The sequence below is a fragment of the Heloderma suspectum genome, chromosome 12 (genome assembly GCF_057233095.1).
Source record: "Heloderma suspectum isolate Gila_16-S chromosome 12, 16-S_ref, whole genome shotgun sequence".
In the NCBI taxonomy this organism is placed as follows: Eukaryota; Metazoa; Chordata; class Lepidosauria; order Squamata; family Helodermatidae; genus Heloderma; species Heloderma suspectum.
The window spans coordinates 4,208,021-4,224,343 of NC_139469.1; the positions used below are offsets into that span (position 1 = coordinate 4,208,021).

Consider the following 16,323-nt stretch of genomic DNA (forward strand, 5'->3'; position numbering starts at 1 on the left):
CTATGTATAATTGCTGGATGGTTGTATGCATTTCATTATGTATTCATTGCTATGGTTATACAGAATCCATGTATGCATATTTTAAAAACGGGGAGTTTTGCGGGTGCCCAGAGGTGCCACATTGCATTAATGGATTCAAGCTGTCCGCCATCACCTAACCTTTTTGCAATTTCCATTCAGGCTTTATCGGGTTTATGGCAAGAAGAACATAAAACTGGAACCAGTGCCTCTAAAGGCAGCTTCTTTGGACCCTCGGTAAATATGCAGGATGATTCTTCTTGGGAACATGATAATCTGAAATGATCTCTAATCTAAGAGGAGAACGTGGGCCACCTTCCCCACAACCCGGTGTCCTCTACATGTTTTGGATTACAATTCCCATTGCCAGCCAGTACAGTCATGCTGGCTGAGGATGATGGGATTTGTAGACAAATGTATCTGGAGGGCTCCAGGTTGGGGGAAGGTGATCGAGAGAATCCACCCCCAACTGGGTGCCATCCAGATGTTTTGGACTGCAACTCCCATCATCCATGATGATTGGCCATGATGACTGAGTCTGATGGGAGTTGTGGCCCTCCAGATGTTGGGTGCCAAGTTCCCCATCCCTGTTCTACACGCTGAGGAAGAACTTGTGGTGCAGACTTCCAGGATTGTACCATTTTGGGATACGGATGGCTGACTGCGGGTTTGAATGCTCTCGTATGTCCCACTCACTGCAAGTAGAAAACAAGATCTTAAGCAGGGATACCACTTCTAGAATAATGTGTATCAGCTTCACTTTCAAGACTCAGAAACAAATCTGGATGGCCCTGCCCAGGTCCCCTTGCTGGGAATTTTAATCTGGAGCAAACAAATGAATTAGACAAATTAATCTAGTTCAGGTTCTTAGTGGATAAGGCCCCTAAGCCCTGGGTATTGGCAATCCCATGGTTGTCCTGAGTCAAGGCGTAGGAATGTTTCACCCTACATATCTTCAAAACCCTCCTCGCCGCATCCCCTCCCTGCTTCCCGAATCGTACTAAATTGGGGGGTGGGGTGCGATCCGCCGCATGATTCTGTCAATATAGGATCACATGATGTACTACAGCATAGTCCTTGGGGAAAGAATTGGCTGCATTCACAGCCTGAGGACTGCCTTAGGGAGGAATAATGTTTGAAAGCCAGAGGGACGTACCGTGCAGTTTTCCCCCGAATGGCATTGGGGCCAATCTCTTGAGCCTGAGTTCTGAAGGTTTCCCCTGTAGATTGAAATCAGGGATGCAAAACCTCTGGCCCCTGGGCCTCATGCGGCCCACGGGGGGCAATCCAGCTCCCCACCCACTTCTGCTTCTCCACCTCCGATTTAAAACAAGATCAATAGCTGCTGCTGGCTATTGAAGGGAAGGTCTCTTGTGTCTTTTCTCTCCAACCCCCATCTTTCCTGGGCCCTCTTTTAGGTTTGTCTTCCTGTTGGACCACGGCCTCGAGATCCACATCTGGAGAGGTAGCCAGGCCACTCTGAGTGGGACCACCAAAGCCAGGTAAACACCAGACAAGGAGTGTGTTGTGGCTGGTCTTCAATCGTCAGAAAGTTTTGTACTTTGGGAGAGTGTTTCATTGCTATTTCTGCTGCCGTGCCTTTTGTCCTTCCTGATGGGTTGCCACTGCAGCTGTTCAATGTTTTTTAAATTTATCATTTTTGTATCTCACCCAGGGGCCCAGTCCCACAGATAACAAATCTGCATCAAATTTGAATATACTAATTGATATATGCAAATTTAGAAATAATAACCATGATTTATATCAAATTCACAGAAAGCAAAGCCAGGCTGTTCATTTCTCATCCAAATCAACTCGAATAAAAGACATTCTTCAATTAATGTGCACATTGCTCCAGATCATCCCAGATCAATTAAGTTGCAATGATGTGAAAAAATGTAAAGAAGAAAGTGGGCCCAGACCAGCAAAACCCCTGATCTCACCATTGATTGATTACATTTCTATATTGTCTAATAGCCAAAGCTCACTTTATCACTCTCAGTTATCACTTTTGTTTCTTTTGCCCTCATTTTTACCTTTGCAACAAGGTAGGTTAGGTAGCGATTTGAACCCAGGTCTCCTGCATCGAGCACAGCAGCTACTGCTAGCTTTCCTCTATGAGGACAAGAGGATTGGCACTGTAAATGTAACAAACGTAAAAGCTACATGTGCTGGGCTGTCCTTCACTGGAGGCATCCAAGCAGGGGTTGGATGGCTGTCTCTCAGAGTTTTTCTACACGAGGCCGTTAATCGCTGTATCCACTTTAGGTTTCGTTGCAAAATTGAGGTCCGAGCTCTACATAAAGAGCTTTTTCTTTCCTGCTTTTCCACTACATAAACTCTAGGTGGAGCTGTGCTGTAGTGGAATAGCACAAATACGCAACTAGTTCTTTTGCTTTCAGAAATAATATCCCATTTTCCCGCTCTAAAAAAAAACACCTGGGAAAGTGCGCTTAAAAACAGAAGCGAAAACATAGGATTGCAATGTTGTCTAAACATGTAACCAACTGTGAGGAAAAATCAGGAGTGCACAATAAATGCCACGTGTAGAAAAGCTCTCAGGGATGCTGTAGTTGCATCCTACGTTGTAGATCCTGCATTGAGCAGGGGGTTGGACTGGATGATCTCCAAGATACCCTCCAACTCTGATTCGGTGAAAGGCAGCTGGTATTAGGCAAGGAGCATCATCAGCGTAACTCAGTCCAATACGGCATCTTTTTTATTTATGCCTGAAGGTGCAGGGTGAGCCCATCAGTAAAGCCGCAATCCTATGCATTCTGGCTGGGGAATGCTTGGAGTTGTAGGCCCTTTTTCTGTGGAAGCATGCATAAGATTGTGCCTGACGTTTATCTGAGCCCTGCTTTACACCATGGCAGAAACGTCAGTCCAGTTAGCCCAGGACGACACTGTCCAGACCAGCAGCAGCTAACTCATCTCCTTTTAACTAGAAATTCCAGAGGTTGGACCCAGGTTCTTCCATGGGCAAAGTATGTGCCCTAGCATTGAAATCCCAACCCCCTCGTGTCTGGCTCACCCTTCTTTTCCCTGAATCCACCACCCACTGCATGTCTCTGTCCTCCCAGGCTCTTTGCCGAGAAAATCAACAAGAACGAACGGAAGGGCAAAGCAGAAATCCTGCTGCTCACCGAGACGCAGGAGACGCCGGAGTTCTGGGAGATCCTGGGAGGGCAGCCAGAAGAGATCAAGATCAACGTCCCGGATGATTTCAAGCCCCCCAGACCCAAACTCTATAAGGTGGGGGCGGGGGGAGTGCGTGTGCGTGTGTTTGTCTGTCTGTCTACAAGAATTGAGCTCCAGCATAGGGCTATTTCAGAAGCTTTTCTCCATCAGTGGAGGAGATCGTGAGATGACTTTCTCTACCCTCTCGCTCCACAGAATTTCAAGGTGCAGGTGCTTATCATGACTGTCCCCATAGCCACAGCCCCAAGGAGAGTTCAGAATTTCAGGCAGCAGTGTTGATCCATATCAACAAACCAGTTCTTAGCAGTCTCCTCAGGAGCAGGTCTTTTGTAAAGCTAATGGGCCTTCATTGCCCATTCAAGGCCAGGCCACCCCCGAATACTTTACATTATTTTATTTATTTTTATTTCATTTCATTTCTATACCGCCCAATAGCCGAAGCTCTCTGGGCGGTTCACAAAAACTAAAACCAAACAACACACAATAAAACCATTTAAAATATATAGAACATTAAAACCACAATATAACAATACAACCACAATAAAACCTAGCAGCAGTACAGGAGTTTAAAATACAGATTTAAAACAGCAAAGATAAAAATTTAGAAAGCTAAAATGCCTGGGAAAATAAAAAGGTCTTCACCTGGCGCCGAAAGGAGTACAATGTAGGCGCCAGGCGAACCTCACTAGGGAGCTCATTCCAGAGCCGGGGTGCCACAACAGAAAAAGCCCTCCTCCTAGTAGCCACCCGCCTCACTTCCTTTGGCAGGGGCTCATTACAATATGGAACAATATATGGTTGGTGGGAAAGATGAATTCTCCCCCACGAACTGTGAGGATTGCAGCTAAACTCAGAGGGAACAGGGAAGTCGGGGTGGCAGGTGATGTCCACGTCAGATGATGTTGGCATCCCTGCTAATAAAAAGCCCCAGCTCTGTGTCCCTGCAAACCCTGACTCCAGTACACGGCTACTTGACCGGCACTGTTGTGCTAACAAATGAAAAAAAATCCCCCTTCCAGTGGGAGGAGCCCTGTTCTCTGCAGTTCTGTTCCGGCCTGCCCCACCACTGCAAGGATCTTTCAGAGCTCTTGCTCCAAAACATCCAAATTTTCTTTTGTTGTTTCCAACCAAATCAGTGCTCCAAAACATCTGCTACGGACATCCATCTTGTCTCTGCCGCTTCAGGCCGGATGCCGTTCTTTTTGGGTGGTCTGTTTCGTTTAAATCAACAGGTGGTTTTCCGCTTTGAATTTTGGGTTGGAAGTGGATGCTGTGGTGGTGTTTCCACACTGGGGCTGGCTCCCGACATTTTGATGTTCGAGGCAGAGTAGCAAATGCCCCCCACCCCAAACAAGTCAACCTGGGCAGAAAGTCCCATGAGCGCCTCTCCTGTTCCCTGGCAGTATTTTTTTTTATTTATTATTAAATTTATTAATCGCCCATCTGGCTGGTCACCTAGCCACTCTGGGCGATGTACAACATACAATAAAACAGTTTAAAACAATAAAATTCTACAATAAAAACATTTCCTAAAATACCCTAACCCACCCCAAATGCCTGCCTGAACAACCACGTTTTTAATGCACGACGGAAGCTCATTAAAGAGGGGGCATGACGGAGTTCCCTAGGGAGGAAGTTCCACAATAGTAGAAACACAATAGTGATAAAAATATAAATATAAAAACAAATAAAAAACAGTAAAAATATTTTTAAACCACTAATAATCATAATAACAACAACAACAACAACATCTATCAACTTGCTGCCCTTTCACGAAACGGAAACCAGTTGCCTGAGGCAGCCGCCTCACTGCCTGTTGGTAGGGCCGGCCCTAGCTTGAGCATGCCTCTCTTGCACTGCATGGGCTCCTGTCACACTTAGGATGGGCAAAGCCAGGCCAGGCAGCGATTGGATGGCTTCCTTCACCATCTCGCACCCACTTGTGTTCTTCCCCTTGTACTCCCACACAGGTCGGCTTGGGCCTGGGCTACCTGGAGCTGCCCCAGATCAACTACAGGCTCTCTGTGGAACACAAGAAGAGGCCCAAGGTGGAACTGCTGCCCGAGATGAGACTGGTAAGGGGCTGGGAGGGTGTGCGTATATGTGTACTAGGCTGGAAGGGTTGGAGAGAAAGTTCTGCCTCTCCTACGACAGCGGTGTTGAACCTCAGGCCTGTGTGCCAAATCCAGCCTGCCCGGGGCCCCAATCCACCCCTCTGAGGTTCCCCAGATGGCCACTTCCCCTTCCCCCCCCAACCTCTGTTTCACATTCTAAAAGGCAGAAATGTCTCTCCTAAAGCTTAGCCACTGTCACCTCACCCACCATCATAATGTAGCCCCGAAGAGCTTCTCTGAATTGGCATTTGGCCCTCGGGCTGAAAGAGGTGTGGCACCCCTGTCCTGTGTGCTGTGAACCGAAACGCACTTAAAACTTCCACAAGATGTAGAGATGGCCCCTGGCTTAGGCTGGCTTAAGGAGGGAGCAGGCAGAGTCATGGGGAACGGAGAGAGATCCGTCAGTTGCGAAATGGCACCTCTGCATTCAGGGACTGTTTGGGAAGTATCCAATGTTAGTCCTACTGAGAGTAGACCCATTGACATGAATTAAACATAGTTTATTCATGTTTAACTCAAGTTTCATTCATTTCAATGGTTCTGCTCTAAGTAGGACTAAGCTTCCAAATCCCGAGAACTACTAGTTCCCCTCTACTCAGCACTGGTTAGGCCTCATCTGGAGTACTGTGTCCAATTCTGGGCACCACACTTGAAGAAGGATGCAGACAAGCTGGAGAGGGTTCAGAGGAGGGCAACAAAGATGATCAGGGGGCTGGAAACAAAGCCCTATGAAGAGAGACTGAAAGAACTGGGCATGTTTAGCCAGGAGTTACAGTTACAGCCTCAAGTTACAGGAAGCCAGATTCTGGCTTAACATCAGGAAAAACGTCCTGACTGTTAGAGCAATACAACAATGGAACCAGTTACCCAGGGAGGTGGTGGGCTCTCCCACGCTGGAGGCCTTCAAGACGAGGCTGGACAGCCATCTGTCAGGGATGCTCTGACTTGGATTCCTGCACTGAGCAGGGGTTTGGACTCGATGGTCTTGTAGGCCCCTTCCAACCCCACTATTCTGTGAAATACTGGAGATGAACTAGGCCTGTCAGCCTCATGTCCAGCTTGCAGGCTTGGCAGAGGCAGCTGTCCTTGGTTGGAAACAGGACTCTGGGCTAACTAGATAGATCTTTGGTCTGATCTAGCAATGTAGCTTTTAATGGAAGTTGCAATGAAACGCTTGTAGCATTCTTCAGCACAGTGCAGCCCAGGAATGCTGCTGTTTTCTGAGCAAGTGTCCTGTAGGGTTTGCCTCTTGGAGGATGCTGTCCTTCAGGCCTCGGAGAGACACTAAAACACGTCAGCGCGACCGAGGTGGGATAAACCCCTCGGTCTTCTCTCCTCCTCCTGTAGCTTCAGAGTCTGCTGGACACCAAGTCGGTTTACATCCTGGACTGCTGGTCCGACGTTTTCATCTGGATCGGCCGGAAGTCACCGCGCCTGGTGCGAGCCGCCGCCCTGAAACTGGGCCAGGAGCTGTGTGGGATGCTGCACCGCCCCAAGCACGCCATGGTGATCCGCAACCTGGAAGGCACCGAGTGTCAGGTGGGTCCGGGAGGGGAGATCTCCACGCCCAGAGGGATAGGCATAGTTTGTACATAACGCTAAGCCATGGTTTATTTAAGCCATAGTTTGCTGCCCTACCCAGGGTTTGTCTGGCAGACGATGGAACAAGTCTCTGAAAAGCTGGCATGCAGGTGATGGAGCAGGCTTCTTCTCTGTTGCTGCCAAGGGCAGGACTAGAACCGAAATTGCAGGGAAGCAGATTTCGGCTACACGTTAGGAGAAACTTCCTAACAGTGTTGGCAGCAGTTTGGGAGGTGGTGGGCTCTCCTTCACTGGAGGTATTTCAGCAGATGCTGGACAGCCCTCTCTCAGGCATGCTGTAGCTAGACCCTGCAGTACAGAGCCTGCACTGTGCAAGGAGTTCAACTCGATGATCTCAAAGTCCCTTCCTGGTTCAGACAACATGATAACCCACACAAGAGGGTTGAGTGGGAGTTGTCGTTGAACTGTGGGTTGTTGTTGAAACCTGGGTTATCATGTTGTCTGAACCCAGCTGCACTAACAAACTATGGGTTGTTAACCACGAACAATCCATGAAGAGAACCCATGGTTTATTGTTGGGTTGTGACGTGTTGGTTGTTTGTGGTTAACAAACCATGGTTTGTTATCATGACTAGGTTTGGACAACATGATAACCCACATTTCAACAACAACCCATGATTCAGTGACAACCGATACTCAACCCTTGAGTGTGGGTTATCGTGTTCTGTGAACCCAGTCTATGATTATATGATTAAACTGTGGTTTGTTTTTTCAATCCCTGGGTTGTTTATTTCCTTCCTCCTTCACCTGCTCCCTGCCTGCATCCCAAATGCCTCTGTGATGCTGTAGTGCATACAGAACGGCTGCGTTTTTTGACTGCTCTTGCCTGCCTCCCCTGTAGCAGGGCAAAAACAACTAATGAACAACCCATGCTTCTGAGTTCACACATAATGAGAACCCATGGTTTAAACAACCCATGCTTCTGAGTTCACACATAATGAGAACCCATGGTTTAAACAACCCAGACTTCACAAACCAACAACAAACTATGGGTTTGCTTTCTGGGTTGTTCACGGTTAACAAACCATGTTTTGTTAGTGCAGCCATGTTCATGCATCACAACTACCTAGAATTCAACGATCCGTACCGTGGGTTAGCACTGTGTATGAATGAGGCTACTGTGTGTGTGTTGGTGCAGTAGGGTGGGGTGCTGGCGAGAGGCAGAGGAGGTGATTTGGATCTCCAGAACCTGGGGGAGCGGCCAGTTTGAAGCCATGAGCATTTTTCCCAAGTGCGAGCTGGATACCTTCACTCTGGGATTATCCACAAAACAGAAGAGGCAAGGTGGGTTTTGGGAATCGCCTCACTTAAAAATAAAATGTATGTGAAGATTTTTATTTTTTTTTTTACAATATTTGTCTTCCGTGCAGTGGCTGTGCTGGTTGGGGATTATGAGACTTGCAGTCCAACACATCTGGAGGGTGCCGGATTGAGGAAGATGTCTTCCTAAGGAGACAGTACTCCACATAACGGCTGCCACACTTACTCCTTTAGACCCTTTTGCAGTTCCCAGCAAAGGTGGCTAAACTAGTAAAAGAGTGGAGTTCTTGTCCCCGCCCCCCCCGCCCCCAGATCTCTTAGGTAACTTTTTCAAGTACAGAATCTGCAGGTGGTATCTTACTCTGTATTCATTTGGACCTGAGGAGACCCAAAGGAGGCCTGTCTGGCCCCTTTGTAGCTCACTTTTTAGGAAGGCAGCAGGGCCTATTTTACTGCTTCAATACAGTAGCATCCTTAAATGGTTTTGTGCCGCGATTGCCTTTTTTACTCCATTTACAATTCGTTCGTTCTATTGATATTTTGCCTCTGTGTTTTATTACTGGGAATTGCATTGCTTTGGCTGTAAGCAGCCTTGAATCTGTCATGGAAAAGGTAAGATATACATGCTGAGAATAAAAATAATTTCGTTTGAGTGTTCTGTTGAGGTCCAGCACTGCCGCTGGAGAGGGCCAGAGCAACGGCGGCCCCCCCAGACTCTCTGGCGCGGCCCCCCTCTGAATAGGCCGGAGTTTGCGGTGCTGACGTTCCTCCCTTCCCTGCCAGGTCTTCAAGTCCAAGTTCAAGAACTGGGACGACGTGCTGAAGGTGGATTACACCCGCAACGCAGAGTCGGTCCAGCAGGCCGGGGGGCTTTCGGGGAAAGTGCAGAAAGACACCGAGAAGAAGGACCAGATGAAGGCTGACCTGACTGCCCTCTTTCTGCCGCGCCAGCCCCCCATGCCGCTAAGCGAGGTATGCCTCGGGGTGGGGGACAGGCGCTCGTCTCTGTACGCTTACCTCATGTGGACCAAAGAAGCAAGGCAGGGCCATGTTTTTCAGCGCTCTTGAATCCTTTGAGTGGCCCCTGTGAGCTCTCCCACCCAGAATGCTTTGCACTGAAATCAGCAGAACTTCGCGCTGTAAAAAACAATCCTGTGACCTGTGCAAATATATGCTAATTATAGGCACACACACACACATTCTGTAAGTCACAGGGGCAAAGGGCTGTTCTCGGCGTATGGATGCTCTCTTCTTTTGCGGGGTGGAGTGGCATCTTTTACACCAGCCGTCCCCAACCTGGCGCTGTCCAGTCATGTCGGACCGGCCATGCTGGCTAGGATCATGGGAGTTGCAGTCCCACCGGACTGGAGGAAGGAGCTTTCCGCGATCTCCTCCCTCCTCCTTCCCAAGTCCTGCCCTTGTCCCTGCTCTGATGAGTGCGTCTTGCAGGCAGAACAGCTCATGGAGGAGTGGAACGAAGACCTGGACGGGATGGAGGGCTTTGTCCTCGAGAGCAAGAAGTTTGCCCGCCTACCCGAGGAGGAGTTTGGACATTTCTACACCCAGGACTGCTACGTCTTTCTCTGTCGGTAAGCAGCTGCTCCGCTCCTCACTGTGCCTTTATCTCCAACTCCTCCACCCCTCACTGTGCCTTCATCTCCCCTGCCTCGCTGCCGCCCCCTCCTTTTCCTCTTCCATACAAATCCCATCTGGTGTAGAGCAAGTGGTTTTCAGATTCCTTGCCTCATGTAGGGTACAGGTAGCCTTTGGGCCAGCAACCCCTTGGTTTTTGCAAGCCATCCCCGGCGTTTCCTTTCCCCCTCCTCGGATGGGGCAACTTCCAGCACTGAGGTGCCTTTCAAGCTGGCCCCGTGGCCGCCCAGGCCTTCTTCCCACCAGGGTTCAGTAACTGCTTTCGCCCCGAAAGGTACTGGGTGCCGGTCGAGTGCGAGGATGACGAGGAGAAGAAGAAGAAGAAGAAGAGGGGAGGAGGAGAAGGAGAAGGAGCTGCTGAAGGAGAGGTGGCAGAGGAGGAGGAAGAGGAGGAGGAAGAGGAGAAGCAGCCGGAGGAAGACTTCCAGTGTGTGGTGTATTTCTGGCAGGGCCGTGAGGCCTCCAACATGGGTTGGCTGACGTTCACTTTCAGCCTCCAGAAGAAATTCGAGAACCTTTTCCCTGGCAAGCTGGAGGTGAGTAATGGGAGGACGCTGATGGAGCACTCCACCAGTTTAAAAAAATTCATTTATTTTTCTTAAAGTTATACACATATTGGCATGCAAGCATGTGCCTAGATGTGTGCGGTCAGGGTTCATAATACCCTTTGGGGGCCGCGTATGCCCCTGGGCCGCAAGTTGCGCACCCCGACCCTACGGGCAAAATTCCTTCACCCTTTTTTCTCAGCGTTGTACATACTGCGATCTACAAACTGCTGGCAGGGTTCTTGGCCGGGGACGGCATGCTCTTTGGGTGAACACATGAAGGTGTTTGGAGGGTTCTGACCCACCGCTTTCCCCCACCGATTTCAGGTTGTGCGCATGACCCAGCAGCAGGAGAACCCCAAGTTCCTCTCCCACTTCAAGAGGAAATTCATCATCCACAAGGGCAAAAGGAAAGCCAAGGATGACAGCAGCCTCCAGCCAAGCCTGTACCACCTCCGCACGAACGGCAGCGCGCTCTGTACCAGGTGAGAAGCACCCCCCTTCAGGGGCCTCTGCCTCTTCGTGCCTTGAGCCCACAGGGGCTTGCATTTTTAAGCCAGGCGTTGTCGGGTTCAAATTTAAAGACGCTTAGGGCTTTAAATATCCTCAACAAAACCTTGAATTCTGACCAGAAGCGTATTGGCAGCCAGGGCAATTCCTGACAGATGGCCATCCGGCCTCTGCTTAAATGCCTCCAGCTAAGGGGAGCTCATCACTTCCCAGTCTATTCCACTGTCAAACAGCTCTTACCGTTAAGAAGTTTCCCGTAAGGTTTAGCCACAGTCTGCTTCCTTGCCATGTTCATCCACTGGTTCCAGCCCTGCCCTCTGGCGCAACGGAGAACAAGTCTGCATGGCAGCCCTTCAGATATTTGAAGACCACAGTCACGTCTTCCTAGTCTTCTCCAGGCTAAAGCTACCCAGCTCTTCCAGCCTTTTCTCATAGGACTTGGTCTCCAGACCCCTTACCGTTCTGGTCGCCCTTCTTTGGACTCACTCCAGTTTGTCCATGGCCTTCTTAAAATGGGTTGCCCAGAACAGGACACCCAACAGTGGCGGATGTTACTTAGATCTTTCCCGGGCACTTTTGTGATGGTTTCGTATCTCACCTTTTTCTTTCCACCTCCTTTTCAGGTGCATCCAGATCAATACAGATTCTAGCCTTCTCAACTCGGAGTTTTGCTTCATCTTGAAGGTAGTAAATCTGGGAGCATCCAGATGTGGAACTGGATTTATTTATGTATTACATTCTGCCCAATAGCTGAAGCTCTCTGGGCTGTTCACAGCAATGTATTTATTTTAAAGGTCGGAGCCAACGCCCGTCATCGTTGGGTTTGGGTTACCATGGCACAGAATTAAGTAGGGGTTGTTTTCTTTTATCACAGCACACACATGGGCTGGGTTATACTGCTTGTGGGTTCCTGGTTGACAGCAGGTTGCCCACTGTGTGAACAGAATGCTGGACTCTATGGATCCAGCAGGGCTCTTCTTACATTTTTACATTCTGAAGTAAACCAACTAATAAAATCACAGCAATGGCAATAAAATTTGGGGACATAACACATAAATAAAGCAGCTGGTGCTAAAATAGCAGTGATAAAAGCCTCATCTGGGGAGAGAACCCTTCACAGCTCATTTTAAAAGGGCCAAACTCCTGCATCTGCCACACCAAGCTTGGTAACTGATTCTAGACTTTGGGAGCCCCCACTGAAAAAGACCATTTGCCAGTTCCCTGATAGGCTGGACTGCCAGGAGATTTTCATCCCTACATCTCAACGAACAGGAAGGAAACCAAGAGGCACTCCTTCAAATAACCTGAAACCTGGGCCCAAACCTTAAAGAACTTACATTTAAAATCAACGGGGAATTTAAAAGTGCTCAAAGGCAAGTGTGCCTGTTACTGGTGTCCACTGCCTTTAAGCAATTTTTGCTCCCAGTAATAGATTGTCTAGGCCAGGATGGGCAATTTGTGGCCCACCAGATGTTTTGGCCTACAACTCCCATCAGCCCCAGCTAGCATTGTTAACGATGAAGAATGAAGTTGTAGGTCTAAACATCTGGAGGGCCACACGTTGCCCACCCGTGTTGTAGAGCAAGAAAGCATGTGCTGCATCCTTCGAATAATTTTAAAAAATAACCAGGCCCAGGGGTGTGCAGTGACTTAAAAACAACAACAGCCCCACTTAATTCTGTGCCATGGTAACACAAACCTGACAACAGCAAGTTATATTCTCTGACCAGTTGTATGAACTATGCAGATTTGCATGCTGGAGCTTGGATCCAGACTTAGTCATGACTAGCTCACACCCCATTGATTTCAGTGAGTCTCCTCTAGGTATGACTAAATTTAGATGCAACCCCTTATCTTTTGCATAATTGATGTGGCAGTTCTTCCTACTTAGCTAGCCCTAGTCCTGAGGAGGGGCGAGGAGGTATACACATCACTGGAAATCTTATTCAGTATCCATAAGGGCTAGAAACTTGCTTTCAAAACAAAAAGTGGGAAGCCAGGCATCTGAAGAAGCTGAATTCAAGATTGTAATTCTGTGGCTTTTCTTGTATCTGACAGTGAGTCGTGGCCCACGCAATATATTCCACAATATTGGTCTTTTTTTAAAAAAAAGTGTGAGGGGATTCTTAGCAGCTTTTCTTTGTTCCATTCTGAAGTCTAACCAAGCCTTCCCCAACCTGACACCCTCCAGATCTGTTGGACGATAACTCCCATCATGGTCCATGCTGGCTGAGGAATGATGGGAGTTGTAGTCCTCTATCTGGATGCCGCCAGGTTGTAGTAGGCTTGTGTATAAGATGACATTTCTTCAAACATATTTAATAGCTCCTCCGTAGATGAGCACTGCAGCATCGACATTGTCACCCATTGTGCCAGATCACCCTGCGACTTACACTAATCTGTTTGTTTCAAATGCAAGGTCCTTGCGAGTTCCTTCCCTCGCCCAGTGATTCTGGCCCTTTTCGTTCCAGGTCCCCTTTGAGAGCACTGATAACCAGGGTATTGTGTATACGTGGGTGGGCCGGGCTGCTGACCCCGACGAGGCCAAGCTGGCCGAGGACATCATGAACCACATGTTCGACGACTCCTACAGTAAACAGGTGAGGGGAGCGGAGCTGGGACGGTCGAGGCAAGGAGGAGCAGCTGATCCAGGGGCAGGCGGAACAGTTCAGCCGCTTTGCTCGGAGCCTGTCCTGGTTACAGACCGATTCATGGCATAAGGCAGATGAACAGGGGAACGTGGGACGGTTCCATCTAGTCCAGTATTATCAGCACTGACCGGCAGCAATGGTTCTGCAGGATTTCAGGCAGGCGTTTTCCCCGTAGCCCTACTGGGAGACACTGGGGCTCAAGCCTGGGGCCTTCTGCAGGCCGAGCAGGGGCTCTGCTTGCTGAGCTGTGGCCCGTCCCCTAACTAGGGCTGGGGCACATCTGTGTACCTCTGATGCCCAAGCAGCCTGCACATTTTGTGCCAGCCTGGGTCCCATTGGCTCTCCTCCCTCCCGCTGCAATTGGTTTGCTTCCAGGTGATCAATGAAGGGGAGGAGCCAGAAAACTTCTTCTGGGTGGGCATCGGAACCCAGAAGCCCTACGACGGAGACGCTGACTACATGAAGCATTCTCGCCTGTTCAGGTGGGAGAAGGTGGTTCTTCTGTTCTTGCACGCATCCCACCCCCCTTGAACTCACTCGGCATGCAGAATATTTTTCCTGTTTTTCTTTGATCGGCGCTGGTCACAGGGAGGACCAAGAAAATCCTGTAGGGCCCTGACTCCCCCACCCAACTCCCGCTGGAAAGGTTATTCAGCTGCCGCTTCAGCTTCTGAGATTTCACCAGGCCTTGGCCGTACGCTTTCAAACCATGCGTTCATAAGGGCTAGCAACTTGGCGTTATTTATTTATTATTAAATTTATTAATCGCCCATCTGGCTGGTCACCCAGCCACTCTGGGCGATGTACAACTTACAATAAAAACAGTTTAAAACAATAAAATTCTACAATAAAAACATTTTCTAAAATACCCTAACCCACCCCAAATGCCTGCCTGAACAACAATGTTTTTAATGCATGACGGAAGCTCATTAAAGAGGGGGCATGATGGAGTTCCCTAGGGAGGGAGTTCCACAGAGTGGGGGCCACCACAGAAAAGGCCCTCTCCCTCATCCCCACCAGGCTAGGTGTCCTGGCTGATGGGACATAGAAAAGGCCATCCGAGGCTGATCTTGTTAAGTGGCCTGTCTGGTGCTGCTGGAGGCGCTCCTTAAGATAGGCTGGGCCGGAACCGTATAGGGTTTTAAAGGTCAAAACCAACACCTTGAATTTGGCCCGGAAAACAACTGGTAACCAGTGCAACTCCTTCAGCACTGGAGTGATGTGATCTCGCCGGCGGCTGCCTTTAATCAGGCGAGCCGCCGCGTTCTGTACCAGCTGCAGTTTCCGAACCGTCTTCAAGGGTAACCCCACGTAGAGCGCATTACAGTAGTCTAAACGAGAGGAGACCAGGACATGTACTACCGATGGGAGTAGATGGTTGGGAAGGAAGGGGCGCACCCGCCATATCAGATGGAGTTGATACAGCGCTGTCCGGCTCACAGCTGACACCTGAGCCTCCATGGACAGCTGGGAGTCCAAAATGACCCCCAGGCTGCGGACCTGGTCTTTCAAGGGTAGCCGTACCCCATTCAACACCAGGTCAACATCCCCCAGCCTCCTTTTGTCTCCCACCAAAAGTACCTCGGTCTTGTCAGGGTTCAGCTTCAGCTTATTCCTCCCCATCCAGCCACTCACCATCTCCAGACATTTGGACAGGGATTCTACGGCCAACCTTGGTGAAGATTTAAACGAGAGGTAGAGCTGTGTGTCATCCGCATATTGATGACACTGCACCCCAAACCTCCTGATGATAGCCCCCAGCGTCTTCACATAGATGTTAAATAGCATCGGGGAGAGGATGGAACCCTGTGGCACCCCACAAGTAAGTGGCCACGGGTCCGAAACCTCCTCTCCCAGTGCTACCCTCTGGTACCTGCCGGAGAGGAAGGACCGGAACCACCGCAATACGGTGTCCCCAATGCCCAACCCCTCCAGGCGGTCCAGGAGGATACCGTGGTCAACGGTATCGAAAGCCGCTGAGAGGTCGAGGAGAACAAGGAAGGAGCATTCACCCCTATCCAGAGCCCTCCTCATATCATCTACCAAGGCGACCAAGGCCGTTTCTGTCCCATGCCCAGGCCTGAAGCCCGACTGAAATGGGTCTAGATAATCAGTTTCTTCCAAGTGTGCCTTCAACTGCACCGCCACCACCCGCTCAATCACCTTGCCCCAAAATGGCAGATTTGAGACTGGGCGAAAGTTGTTCAAAACTTGAGGATCCAAGGAGGGCTTCTTTAAGAGCGGTCTTATCACTGCCTCCTTGAGGGCTGATGGCATCACTCCCTCCTCAAGGGAGGCGTTCACCACCGCCTTGATCCCCTCACCCAGTCTCTCTCTGCAGCTCATAATGAGCCAAGATGGGCAAGGATCAAGTAAGCAGGTGGTCGGCCGTACCGATGAAAGCACCTTGTCCACTTCATCAGGAGGAAGAAGCTGGAACCGATCCCACAAAACCGGTTTGCCACAGGCCGCCTCTTGCTCACTAACTGTATCCACAGTGTGCAGAGTAACACACCTAATCTGATCAATTTTATCTGCAAAGTGCCTTGCCAAGGCCTCACAGGAGGCCTTAGAATGCTCCAGTGGTTCCGGAGCCACAGGACCGACCAGGCTCTGGACCACTTGGAACAGCCTCCTGGGACAGCACTCTGCAGACGCGATGGAGGCAGCATAATATTCCTTTTTTGCTGCCTTCACCGCCACGTGATAGGCTGAAGATACAGCTCTAGCCCGTATCTGATCGTCTTTGGAGCAAGACTTCCGCCACCG

General features: G+C 49.6%; 1 protein-coding gene across 2 annotated transcripts in view; it reads left to right on the forward strand.

Moving 5' to 3' along the window:
• FLII (FLII actin remodeling protein) overlaps window positions 1-16,323 on the forward strand; it is a 44,652-nt gene that overhangs the window by 22,822 nt on the left and 5,507 nt on the right. For both annotated transcript variants that reach the window (XR_014785489.1, XM_084818136.1), the window contains exons 16-27: window positions 181-255; window positions 1,437-1,520; window positions 3,102-3,273; window positions 5,190-5,294; window positions 6,681-6,872; window positions 8,979-9,167; window positions 9,645-9,784; window positions 10,123-10,384; window positions 10,721-10,878; window positions 11,527-11,587; window positions 13,375-13,503; window positions 13,930-14,036. Coding sequence is in view for 1 of the 2 variants with exons in the window: in XM_084818136.1 (XP_084674262.1) it covers window positions 181-255; window positions 1,437-1,520; window positions 3,102-3,273; window positions 5,190-5,294; window positions 6,681-6,872; window positions 8,979-9,167; window positions 9,645-9,784; window positions 10,123-10,384; window positions 10,721-10,878; window positions 11,527-11,587; window positions 13,375-13,503; window positions 13,930-14,036 (1,674 nt within the window). In the remaining variant the exon portion in view is untranslated. The remainder of the gene's footprint in view (window positions 1-180; window positions 256-1,436; window positions 1,521-3,101; window positions 3,274-5,189; window positions 5,295-6,680; window positions 6,873-8,978; window positions 9,168-9,644; window positions 9,785-10,122; window positions 10,385-10,720; window positions 10,879-11,526; window positions 11,588-13,374; window positions 13,504-13,929; window positions 14,037-16,323) is intronic.